Here is an 11,073-nt window from a genome sequence, read left to right as displayed (position 1 = left end):
CAGGAGGAGGAAGGGGAGGGGGGGAGGTGAGGCCACTCCCCTGCCCAGACGTGCAATCAGCTGGCAGGGGCTGCTGAGGAGCGGGCTCCCTTTGTGCCTGTTCCTCCACTCAGTGCAGCATCACCGGCTAGGGCACGAGGGCTTACCTGCCGGCAGTGGGAGACCGCACCAGACGGGCCACCCCAGTCCTTCCAGAGCAGAACTCTAGGGGTCTCTGGGCCTCTCCTTAACCTAGCAGCTTAGGTAGGTACTGGCAATTCCCAGGGAGAGCTCTTGGGGGATGGAGAGGACTGAGGTTGGTCAAGAGAGAAGGTAGGTGGGCCTGGGAGAGCCGAGCAGTGAGGGGGCCTTACTGGAAGGAACCTGGGGGTAGCAGTAAGCTCAGGGGCCCAGGAGAGTGGCAGGGCAGCCACCAAAGACTTAGGAAGCTGAGCATGGGGGGTGACACAAGCGACTTAAATTTAAAAGATTCCTGTGTCTCCTAGAAAACACAAGGGCTGAGGCTGTGTCCACGGTGGGGGCTGGGGCACCAAGGGTTGTTCTCTGGCTGATGCCTGGCCTGCAGGGCGGGCCTTGGTAACCAGCCCTGAGAGCTGCCCCTGAGATCTTCGACTTTGCTCCCTCTGCCTGTGGTCCAGCTCCTCACAAGGCTTCTCCCTTGGCAGGTGCCTCGGGGACTATGAAGCCGAGCTGAGCCAAGATGCTGCGAGAGCCCCTGAGGAGGGCCCAGTTTCTGGAGACTCAGACTTGGCAGTGAAAAAGCCCTTGGGAAGCCCCCGTCACAGGCAGGGGCGCTCTTGGCTCCTGTGAAGAAGGGGCTCAGGGGCCTGGGCAGGGCCAGCGGCACTGCAGCTATGGACCGTGAGCTGGCCCGGCCCGTGTCCTTGCTGACCCTGCCCATCTGCAGCCATGTCCACCATGGGCTCCTGGGTGTACATCACGGTGGAGCTGGCCATCGCTGTGCTGGCCATCCTGGGCAATGTGCTGGTGTGCTGGGCTGTGTGGCTGAACAGCAACCTGCAGAACGTCACCAACTACTTCGTGGTGTCACTGGCGGCAGCCGACATTGCCGTGGGAGTCCTCGCGATCCCCTTCGCCATCACCATCAGCACAGGGTTCTGTGCTGCCTGCCACAACTGCCTCTTCTTTGCCTGCTTTGTCCTGGTCCTCACTCAGAGCTCCATCTTCAGCCTCCTGGCCATCGCCATTGACCGCTACATCGCCATCCGCATCCCACTCCGGTGAGCTGGGCAGTGGGGGTGGTGGGTTGCCCGTTTCTCTTCCCGGCACACCTCATGCTGGGGCTCGCATCTCTGAAAAGGCTGCCTGTGCCCAGCCAGAGTCAGGGTGAATCTGGGGACAGGATTTGGTCTTGGATGTCTGGGTGTTGAGCTGAGGACGGGGCCCTGGGGCTCAGTCTGGGGCTGCCCGGGACTCGGTACACGGCCAGCAACCATGCCACTCCAGTCAATCCCTGTGGGCACAAGGCACCCCAGCCCTCCTCGGTCTTCCCCAGGCTGTGTGGTGGAGGCTGCTGCTTTGGCTGTTGGCAGATGTGTGTGGCCCAGGTCTGGGCGGTGCATCTGGGTCATTTTCTCACACAGCACGATGCCAGGGTGGGGCAGGGCACCATGGGAAACCACAGGCCCTCAGAGCTAGAAGCCCACACGCCTGCCCACCTCCAGCTCCTCTGAGCCAGCTGCACAGTTTGCACATTAAAAAAAAAAAAAAAATGACCCAGAGAGGGGAAGTGACTTGGCCAAATGCCACAGTGAGTCACTTGAACCAGTATGCAAATTTTGTGCTCCTCAGGTCAGCAAGTACTCATGGTCTTGGAGAGAGCCTGTGTGCTCAGCTAGTGGAAGGGGTTTTTATGGTGAATCTTTTGTGAAGTGATTTCAGCCCTGGATTGTGTAAATGAAGACTTTCCCTGAGGCTGAGTTCATTTAATGTGGCCGCCACCTACAGGGCCAGGGCAGATGGAAGCTAGGAAGTTACCTCCCTCCCCCAGAGTGTGTGTGGCAGGGAAACCTCCTGCTCCACCCCCTCGACCCTCCATCTGGGAGCTGGGTTCCACAACCTGGGTGGCTGCAGACCCTGAGGGAGGTCTCAGAGGACCAGGGTACCTGGCTGTGAATTCTCCCAAACAGGTGCAGCGCCTACCTATGCAGCAGGCCTCAGCAGCCTCATGCTGGCTGAGTGCACCCCAGCTGAGAAGAGGAGAGGGCTCAATGAGGAATGGAACTTTAGAATGTCAAATGCAAGGAAGCCCTTAGAGGTCATTTCCTCTCATCTTCTGGATGGAAAAATGAGGCTCTGAGAAGGCAGCCAGCCCTCAGGGCCACACAAGTTGGCAGTACAGTTGGGACTGGGCCTGTGAAGAAATGTGGCCTGTCACCCACTGCAACTAGCCTTTGGGGAACGGGGTCACAGGGCGGCCCTGATCTCCCAGACCTGCACCAGGTGGCCACTCCTGTCACCTGAGCTCTAAATGGGAAGCAGGTACCCTCCTTATGCTGCTCAAATGAAGGAGGGAGCTCGGGCCCTGTGTGGCCCTACAGGATGCTCTAGTCTCAGGAGAGCTTAGGACTCTTGTCCAAGAGGCGACTTTGGCCAGCCTCAATAGATGACTGGCCAAATAGTGCAGAGCAGAGTCCGGAGTCCAGGCTCATTGAAGGACAGCTCAGAACACAGGGTCCCAGATAGACAGAGAGCAGAGAATTGGTGTCTACGTTAGGGGCCAGGTTGAGCATCAACTAGGCCTGGACCAGCCCTGGTAGGAATGCTCAGTGGGGAAGCAGAGATGTCACTTTCACTTCCTTCCCTTTTTCAAAGGGCAACAGCATTCTAGGGAGAGATCAGGGCTCAATTGAAAGGGTCTTGGCTTCTTTTTCTTATTTCTCTGTGTTCTGAGAGTCAAGAGAATGATTCCTGATGTAGGAATATGGGACATGTTGTGTGACCATAAAGTCAGCTGTCCCTCTCTGGGCCCACTTCCTCATCTATAGAAGGAAACAGGCTTCTCCGTCCTTCTGAGCTCACAAAGGTGTTGTGAGGGTCCAGCCAGCAAATGGGAGTGATGGGGCCCTGAGAAGGGAGGGTTGGTGGGATGGAGCAGGTGGGGGATTCAGCTCTTTTATGAGCTGCTGGAGTTTCAGAGCTGGGTCCCTGATGGAGCCTGGACCTGCCCCCACCCCATCTGTATCCCCGGTCCCCACCATCTTCCAGAGCAGGACCTAGTTCCACCCAGACCCTGGCTGTTTGATTAAAGCTTGATAAAGCCTTGGAGGGTCAGCCTAGATCTCTTGGATCTGGGGTTTGTTGGGGATGGCGATGCTGCTGCTGCTTATCTTCCCCCTCAGGCAGAGCACTTCACAGTTGCCAGAGGATGTTAGTGCAGTTTCTCCTTTGATCCTCACAGCCTGGCATTGTGGCCAGGGCGGATGTTATGACCCTTGTGTTACTCATGGGGAGGCCAGAGCCGGAGAAGGAAAAGTGTCTACTGAGTCGGGGGACTCCATGGCCCTTCACGAAGTTCCAGGCTCCCTTGCGTCCCTCTACTTTTCTTATTTCTCAAGGGCCCTGCCCTGGGGAGGGCGAGGTGCATGAAGGTGCAAGGGGGGATGAAGTGAAGGCAAATGAGAACCCTGGCAGCTCTGGGGCCACTGCCTGATTCAGGCTGCTTGCTCCTGCCTCTCCCCCTGTCCCCTGCCAGCTAGAAATCTCCCCTCCTCTGCATAGTGTCTTCTACTCCGCTCAGTAGGTGCATTTGGCTGCTCTGAGGTATCCATCCCCTGACTACTCACCTCGATGTCTAACCCCAGGCCTGTATCACTCACCCTTCATTTCTCTTTTTTTCTTTCTTTTCCTCCCTCCCTCCCTTCTTTTCCTTTCCTTTCTTTTCTTCCTTTCTCTTTCTCTTTTAATATTTATTTATTTATTTATTTATTTGAATGAGAGGTCAAGAGAGCACAATCCAAGGGAGGGGCGGAGGGAGAGGGACAAGCAGACTCCCTGCTGAGGAGAGCCCAAAGTGGGGCTGGATCCCAGGACCCCAAGATCATGACCTGAGCAGAAGGCAGACACTTAACCAACTGAGCCATCCAGGTGCCCCTCTCTCTTTCTTTCTTTAAAGAATTCAGTTTCAGAAAAATCTATGCTCCTTCCCAAGTGCAGGGACTCTGGTGGACTATGGCAGGGCTTAATCAGGAAGACAGTGAGAAGCAGCCTGGCCAGAGGCAGAGATGGGAACCCTCAACATCCCCAAAGAACAGATAGCCTAGGTGAGAGACTCTCTTATCCTAGGAGACTTTTGTGCCCCTTGTCTCCTGCCTCTCACATTAGCCCCTGGTAAGCACTTGCTCTCCTTGGGAAACAGGCTGCATATGGAGCAGCAGTTAGTGCAAAGACCCAAGGTATATATGGTGAATCACCCCATGGGGAAAAAAACAAGTATCCTGGCTCCTAAGAGAGGGCTCCCTGGAGGAGGTGATGCTGGATGAATCTTGCAGGATGGGTATGCGTAGGGGCAGGAGTTATAGGAGTGGGCCAAGCCTGGACAAAGGCCCCAAGTAAGGAATGAACATGTGGGCCCTGGGCCCAGGAGAGGTGAGACAGAAGACCAGGAGGTCAGGGAGGGTGTGAGGCTGGCTCAGGCCTGCCTGTGCCCAGGAGAGAGTTTGGGTTTCACCCCTGGGCCAGTGACTCTTCTTCAGTTCTTAGATCACTGACTCCTTCACACAACTTATGAAAGCTCCACCTTCTCTCAGTGTAGGGAAAATGCACATGAAGCCTCATGTGGAGTTGTGGGTGGTATTCCTGGATCACAGAGTGAGCCCCACATGGGTAATGGGGAGACCCCAGGAAGGGACAGCCTGTGAGCTAGGAGATGTAGGGAGGCAGAGGTACCTCCAAATGCAGTGAGCAGTGCTCTGGCACCCGCTCCCTGTGATGCCTCTAGGGTGCCCCGAATGCCAGAGTGTTGTGCTGGATGCCTTTGGCACCGCTTCCACTAGACACTCTATGTCTGGGGCCCAGGAGGCCAAAATGTGACTACCATCAATCATAAACGCAGCCCAGGGGATGCCCCTCGGCCAGGCTGTGGCTTGGCTGTTGTTCTATTTGGGCCCTAATGCTGTTCCAGTTCCCTGGGGGCCTGGGTCCAGGGCTCTCAGCCTAAGGACTTTTCTTCTGAATAACAAAATTAATCTGTCTGATGTGTATCTGTGTGTGGGGGAGGGTTCTAAAATAAAGTATTACCTGCACGTGCTAAAACATAAAAAAAAAAAGAACAACAGGGTATATGGTGAAAAATTGTTCATTCTGTCCCCTGCCCTACCTTCAGTTCTCTTCCTGGAAGTCAGTGTTGGGAATCCTCTCAAGAGATATTCTTTGCACGCTTAGCCAAGTACTATTAATGTGTTTGTTTCTGTCCCCACAGGGGGCTTTTGTTTTAAAATGCAGTGCCACACCTTCCCTCATGGGCTTCCTGGTCTGTAAAAGCAGACAGTTGGACAGACCAGGGATTTTCAAACTGTCCTAGAAGCCTTTGGGCTGGGCCCTGCTGTCCCCACCAGCTCATTCATTCAGTGAATATTACAAGCTGTCTCCCTTCCTCACCAACTTACTTCTGTGATTTCCTGGGAATGCAGGCAAGACAGTCGGCTGCTGGCGGACAATTTGAAAATCTCCAAAACAGGTGGCTTCCAGGATCCTCTACAGCATCCCTGCAACTATTTGCTTCTGCTTGGTTACCTCAAATGACAGGAAGCTCACTTTGCCCATTTCTTATGTGAACAGCTGAGCTGAGAAGTTCTTGCTTAACGTCACTAACAACCCACCTCCCTGTAATCTCTACCCACCGATTTTACATTCTGCCCTCATGGGACAGTGCTCACAGGCCCTGGATTCTTTGTCCCATTTTACAAATGAGGAAACTAAGGCTCAGAGATGCAGAGTGACAGCACATGACCAAACAGGAACACAGCAGTGCTGGAACTCAGGGAGGGATACACTTTTCTCAGGAAAAACACCAGCATTAAAATAGTCTCCTATTCAATGAGATTATATAAATTATAATTTGTAGGGTACTAAAAAAAAGTGCCTGGCACACAGCAAGTGCTCTGTAAATATTAAGTGTGGGGTTGGGGGAAGCCTGAGACTTTGTGTTTGAGGCTCCAGTATAGGAAACAGGGCAGCGTAGGCTCTCTGTGGCTTGGTGGAAATGAGCAAGTCCAAGCCCCTTTGCAGGCATCCAAGGCCCTGCTAAATGGGGTTGAGGGCTCCTGGGAGTGGCCCTTCCCAGTTACTCTTTGGATTCAAAACTGACATAGATTCAGAATTGACACACTTACCCTGGCCCAGGGTGCTCCGGGCTCCTGAACTGTCCACCGCAAGTCCGTTCCTCTCCTTAGGCTTCAGTTTTCCCACCTATAAAATGAGTTGGTTGGATTAGTTAAGAGGTCAGAGGCCACCAGATTTTTTTTTTCTTAATTTGAATTTGTGGACAAAATGTAAACCATGGACAGTTTCACTGAGAAAATCAGCTCCCCAGCCCCTTCTGAGGCCTGGCAGCACTGAAGCTCACCCAGCCACTTGGGTAGGGAACTCCTCAAGATCATTCTCAGCCACGTCCTGAGGCGGTGGGAGCCCTTCAAGGCAGGTGGCACCAGTGCCCGTGCCTCGGCAGCTCATGGCGGTGATGGAGAGCAGATCAGCCTCCGCCTCAGCAGCCATCCTCCTGGGGTGTGGGCCAATGGTAGCACCCCCCATCCTGGGGGCTGAGCGGCATCAGCCATCTCTTATACACGTAGTACGTGCCCTGCCAGCCTGCCTCACACATTTCTTACCTGTAGGCCCATGTTTGCCACCCATGCACTAGATAGTTTCTGTGGATGCTTCTGATTCTGGAATTAAATAAAGGGCATCCACTGTATGTCCTTTTCTCAATGCTGGCAATGCAGAGATGGATGTAGAAAAGCCCTGCCCTCAAGGGGCCCCTGACCTGAGGGGCCCAGATGGAGTAGGGATTAGCTGCACTTGGGTAGGGAACTTCTCAGGGAAAGATACCCAGCCTGAACCTGAAGGATGGGTAGGGTTTACCATGTAAAGGGGAGGGCAGTCTGGTGTTGCCTGAATCAAAACCATTAAGCAGATGGTCATCCCTCAGAGATGACCAAGGTCACCTTCTTCAATCAGGAAGATGATTTTTTGATTGCCTATTCTCTTTCTCTTTTTTTGAGAGAGAGAGAGTGTGTGCATGCACGCGTGGGGGGGATACGGGGTAGGGGCAGAGGAAGAGGGCGAATCTTAAGCAGGGCTTGGTTTCACAACCCTGAGACTGTGGCCTGAGACAAAATCAAGAGTCAGGTGCCCAACTGACTGAGCCACCCAGGTGCCCCAGACTGCCCATTCTTTTAATAAAGTCTATGCCGCCTTTTCTGTGGGCCTGGGTCCACTTCCTGGCTGGCAGATCTGGTCACACTCTGAGTCTGGGAATAAGTCTGGCTCTCTAGAGTCCTGAGTGATTTCAGGCAGATTACTTTTCCTCTCCGGACCTCAGTCCCTCATGCAGTTCTTTCCTCTTGAATGTTAAGACTACTATATAAATGTTAAGACATACTGATCTCATGTCTCTCCAGAGGACTGTGAGTGAATTTGGAAGGGAGAGAGGGTATTTGCCTCTCCTTGGGGGCTTCTGGAGACCTTAAGTCAAGTGGGAAGAGCACGGAGTACAAGAGACATCAATCGTCTTCAAGTCTGATCTGGCTGGTTCTGCCCCCAGCCATTGAGTCATTCCTGACCCATTCCCACTCTAAGGAGAAATTTTCTAGCATCAACTGAGACCAACATGGAGGTGATAAGTACTCTCACTTATAAATTCCCTCAAACTGAATTAATTGAGTCCTAGGACTATTTGTAATACTATTCAGTAATCATTTGAATGTCTATGCAGCAGTTTCCTTTCCAGGGGGTCTGCTCTCCTGTTATCCCCTATGGGAAAAGGCAGGGCTTGGACCTCCACTGAACAAAGGAGGATACTGAGGCTCGGAGGCAGGAAGTGACCAGTCCAAGACCTTATAGCCAGAGAATGGGGGCTGGAGTGCTTCTCTGGGTTTCTGACTCTTGGCCCCTCCTAGCCTTGATTTTTCAGACCTTTGATGCTGGTCTCCTTTCCCCAGGTACAATGGCTTGGTGACTGGCACAAGGGCCAAGGGCATCATTGCAGTCTGCTGGGTGCTGTCGTTTGCCATTGGCTTGACTCCCATGCTGGGCTGGAACAATTGCGGTCAGCCAAAGGAGGGCAGAAACTACTCACAGGGCTGTGGGGAGGGCCAGGTGGCCTGTCTCTTTGAGGATGTGGTGCCCATGAACTACATGGTGTACTACAACTTCTTTGCTTTTGTCCTGGTGCCGCTGCTGCTCATGCTGGGTGTCTACTTGCGGATCTTCCTAGCGGCTCGGCGACAGCTGAAGCAGATGGAGAGCCAGCCTCTGCCTGGGGAGCGGGCTCGGTCCACGCTGCAGAAGGAGGTCCACGCTGCCAAGTCACTGGCCATCATTGTGGGGCTCTTCGCCCTCTGCTGGCTGCCCCTGCATATCATCAACTGCTTTACCTTCTTTTGCCCAGAGTGTAGCCATGCCCCACTCTGGCTCATGTACCTGACCATCGTCCTCTCCCACACCAATTCTGTTGTGAATCCCTTCATCTATGCCTACCGCATCCGTGAGTTTCGCCAGACCTTCCGCAAGATCATTCGCAGCCACGTCCTGAGGCGGCGGGAGCCCTTCAAGGCAGGTGGCACCAGCGCCCGCGCCTTGGCAGCTCATGGCAGTGATGGAGAGCAGATCAGCCTCCGCCTCAATGGCCATCCTCCTGGGGTGTGGGCCAATGGCAGCGCCCCCCATCCTGAGCGGCGGCCCAATGGCTACACCCTGGGGCTGGTGAGTGGAGGGATTGCCCCTGAGTCCCATGGCGACATGGGCCTCCCAGATGTGGAGCTCCTCAGCCATGAGCTCAAGGGAGCATGCCCAGAGTCTCCTGGCCTTGAAGGTCCCCTGGCCCAGGATGGAGCAGGAGTGTCCTGATGATCCACTCAGTTTGTCTCTTCCTACAGAAAGGAAATCTTTCTCTTTGGTGGATAGAACCAGTCACATTGGGAAAAGAATGAATGTGCCTGGAGACCCTTCTCGTGGCCAGTTCCCACTTTGGACTGAGAGGAGGGAGCCCTGGCTGGAGCAGCATGTGGCCTAGCAGGAAGGGTTTGGAGTCCAAGGAAGTGGACGTTTCACATCAGAAGGCCCAGCATCAGGTCAGGGCCACAGCACAGAGCATCTTGGCTGGGCAGGGCCTGGTCCCCCACTCTGGAAGCATCTAGAAGTACCATCCTGACGTGGCAGGGCAGGCTAACTGGCCCTGAGGCTGTGGGGGTGGCTCCAACAGGCCCCCTACCACACACACACAACACCCTCCCCAGACTTTTCAAGGATTCAGGAGCTGCTATGCCCAGAGGTGGCGTTTTTCATTTCTTTCTTTCTTTTTTCTCTTTTTCTTTTTCCAGGAGAAAATGTTAAACGTGAAGAATGCCTTTTTTTTTTTTTTTTAATTATTTTCCTTCCCTGGTTGCCAGGTCTGTTGTCAGTCCTGCTGCTAACCTAGCTCCAGGAGTCAGCCCAGGGAGTCCCAGACAGCCCTGTCTGGCTACCATGAACTGCCACGCACTTCTTACACCGTCAGTCCCAGGGCCATCTCTTGGGGTCACAAAGCTGGGCTCAAGGACAGGGAGCTGTAATGGATTTGCTGCCAGACTGTGGGCTCAGGGGAGGAGATCGGGACTGGCTCACCATGCGGTGTGCCTGGGTAGCTCAGACCTGCCCGGTCAGAGGCCCTTTCTAACTGCCTTTCCTTCCGAAGGGCATGTTTTTTTCTGAGATAAAATAAAAATGAGCCATGTTGTGTTTTAAGTTTGTCCAGTGAGAATGGTGTCTGAATTCCTTTCCGTATTCCATAGGCCTGGCAACATAGATATGGGTGTGTATTACATGTGTGAAAAAGTGTCTGCATCTGTGCATATAGACAGACACACCTTGCCTGACCGGGGGTGCCTCCACAGGTTCCCATCTTCTGAGGGAAAAGGCTGCCCAGGATGCACCAGAATCCAAATGTCCATGAGCAGCCCCCAGACCTGTGTTCCTGTGAGAGGGGGTTGTGGGAAGATGGGCTCTTCCCAGCTGCTCTCCCTCCAGAGGCCATGACCCCCCCAGACCTAGCCATTCCTGCAGTGTGGGGTGTGGCTCCTCCCTTCCTCATTGCTTCCTAAAGCCCCCTGAGAGGAGTGCCCTACTTTCCCCATGCCCTGCTCTACCCCTTAGCTAATAAGAGGGCACAGAGAGATCTGGAAAGAGATATAGGTGAGGATTCAACTGCCTTTCCCTTCCCCTCTTGTTGGGAAAGTTATCCCAACTCCTGCTCCCAACCAACAAAGAAACCTATAAGGAATGGGTGTTTCCTACTCTGAAGCCTGTCTCTGGGGCCATGTCATCTTTCCATGTTGGACAAGTTTGAAGCCTAGGGGGAAGTTAGCAACCTGTCGCAGCCTGAGGGCCAGTCTGGTCTCAAGTCTCATAGGCATACTAGGGCAGGGAGGGGGAAGGGGCATTTGAACTTCACAGGTAATCCTCACAGAGCCCTGGGAGCCCCATTTTACAGATGACTAAACAATCTCTTTTGAACAGAGAGGTTAAGTAGTTGTCCCAGGTCACATAGCTAGTAAGTGACAAAAATAAATTTAAAACACAGGTCTGGGGACCCCTGGGTGGCTCAGTGGTTGAACATCTGCCTTCAGCTCAGGATGTGATCCCGGTGTCCTGGGATTGAGTTCCATATTGGGCTCTCCAGAGGGAGCGTGCTTCTCCCTCTGCCTGTGTCTCTGCCTCTCTCTGTGTGTCTCTGATGAATAAATAAATAAATAAAAAATTTTTTAAGATGCATTACTCTTAAACACACACACGCACACAACCCAGGTCTAACTACAAAAGTCATGCTCTCATGATGAACTGTTTCAATCGAACCAA

The 11,073-nt window shown here is 53.5% G+C and overlaps 1 protein-coding gene across 1 annotated transcript; it reads left to right on the top strand.

Annotated features, from left to right (window-relative positions):
• The first annotated feature begins 680 nt into the window (after nt 1-680).
• Nucleotides 681-9,944, top strand: ADORA2A (adenosine A2a receptor). Its single transcript, XM_055322940.1, has 2 exons — nt 681-1,241; nt 8,181-9,944. Exons 1-2 carry the CDS (start codon nt 910-912, stop codon nt 9,085-9,087), a joined length of 1,239 nt encoding a protein of 412 aa, XP_055178915.1. The 5' UTR covers nt 681-909; the 3' UTR covers nt 9,088-9,944.
• The last annotated feature ends 1,129 nt before the right edge of the window (nt 9,945-11,073 follow it).

The sequence above is a fragment of the Nyctereutes procyonoides genome, unplaced genomic scaffold, assembly GCF_905146905.1.
Source record: "Nyctereutes procyonoides isolate TBG_1078 unplaced genomic scaffold, NYPRO_anot_genome, whole genome shotgun sequence".
Lineage (NCBI taxonomy): Eukaryota > Metazoa > Chordata > Mammalia > Carnivora > Canidae > Nyctereutes > Nyctereutes procyonoides.
Note: the sequence above shows the minus strand (reverse complement) of the source record. Positions and strands in the feature narration are given on the sequence as shown.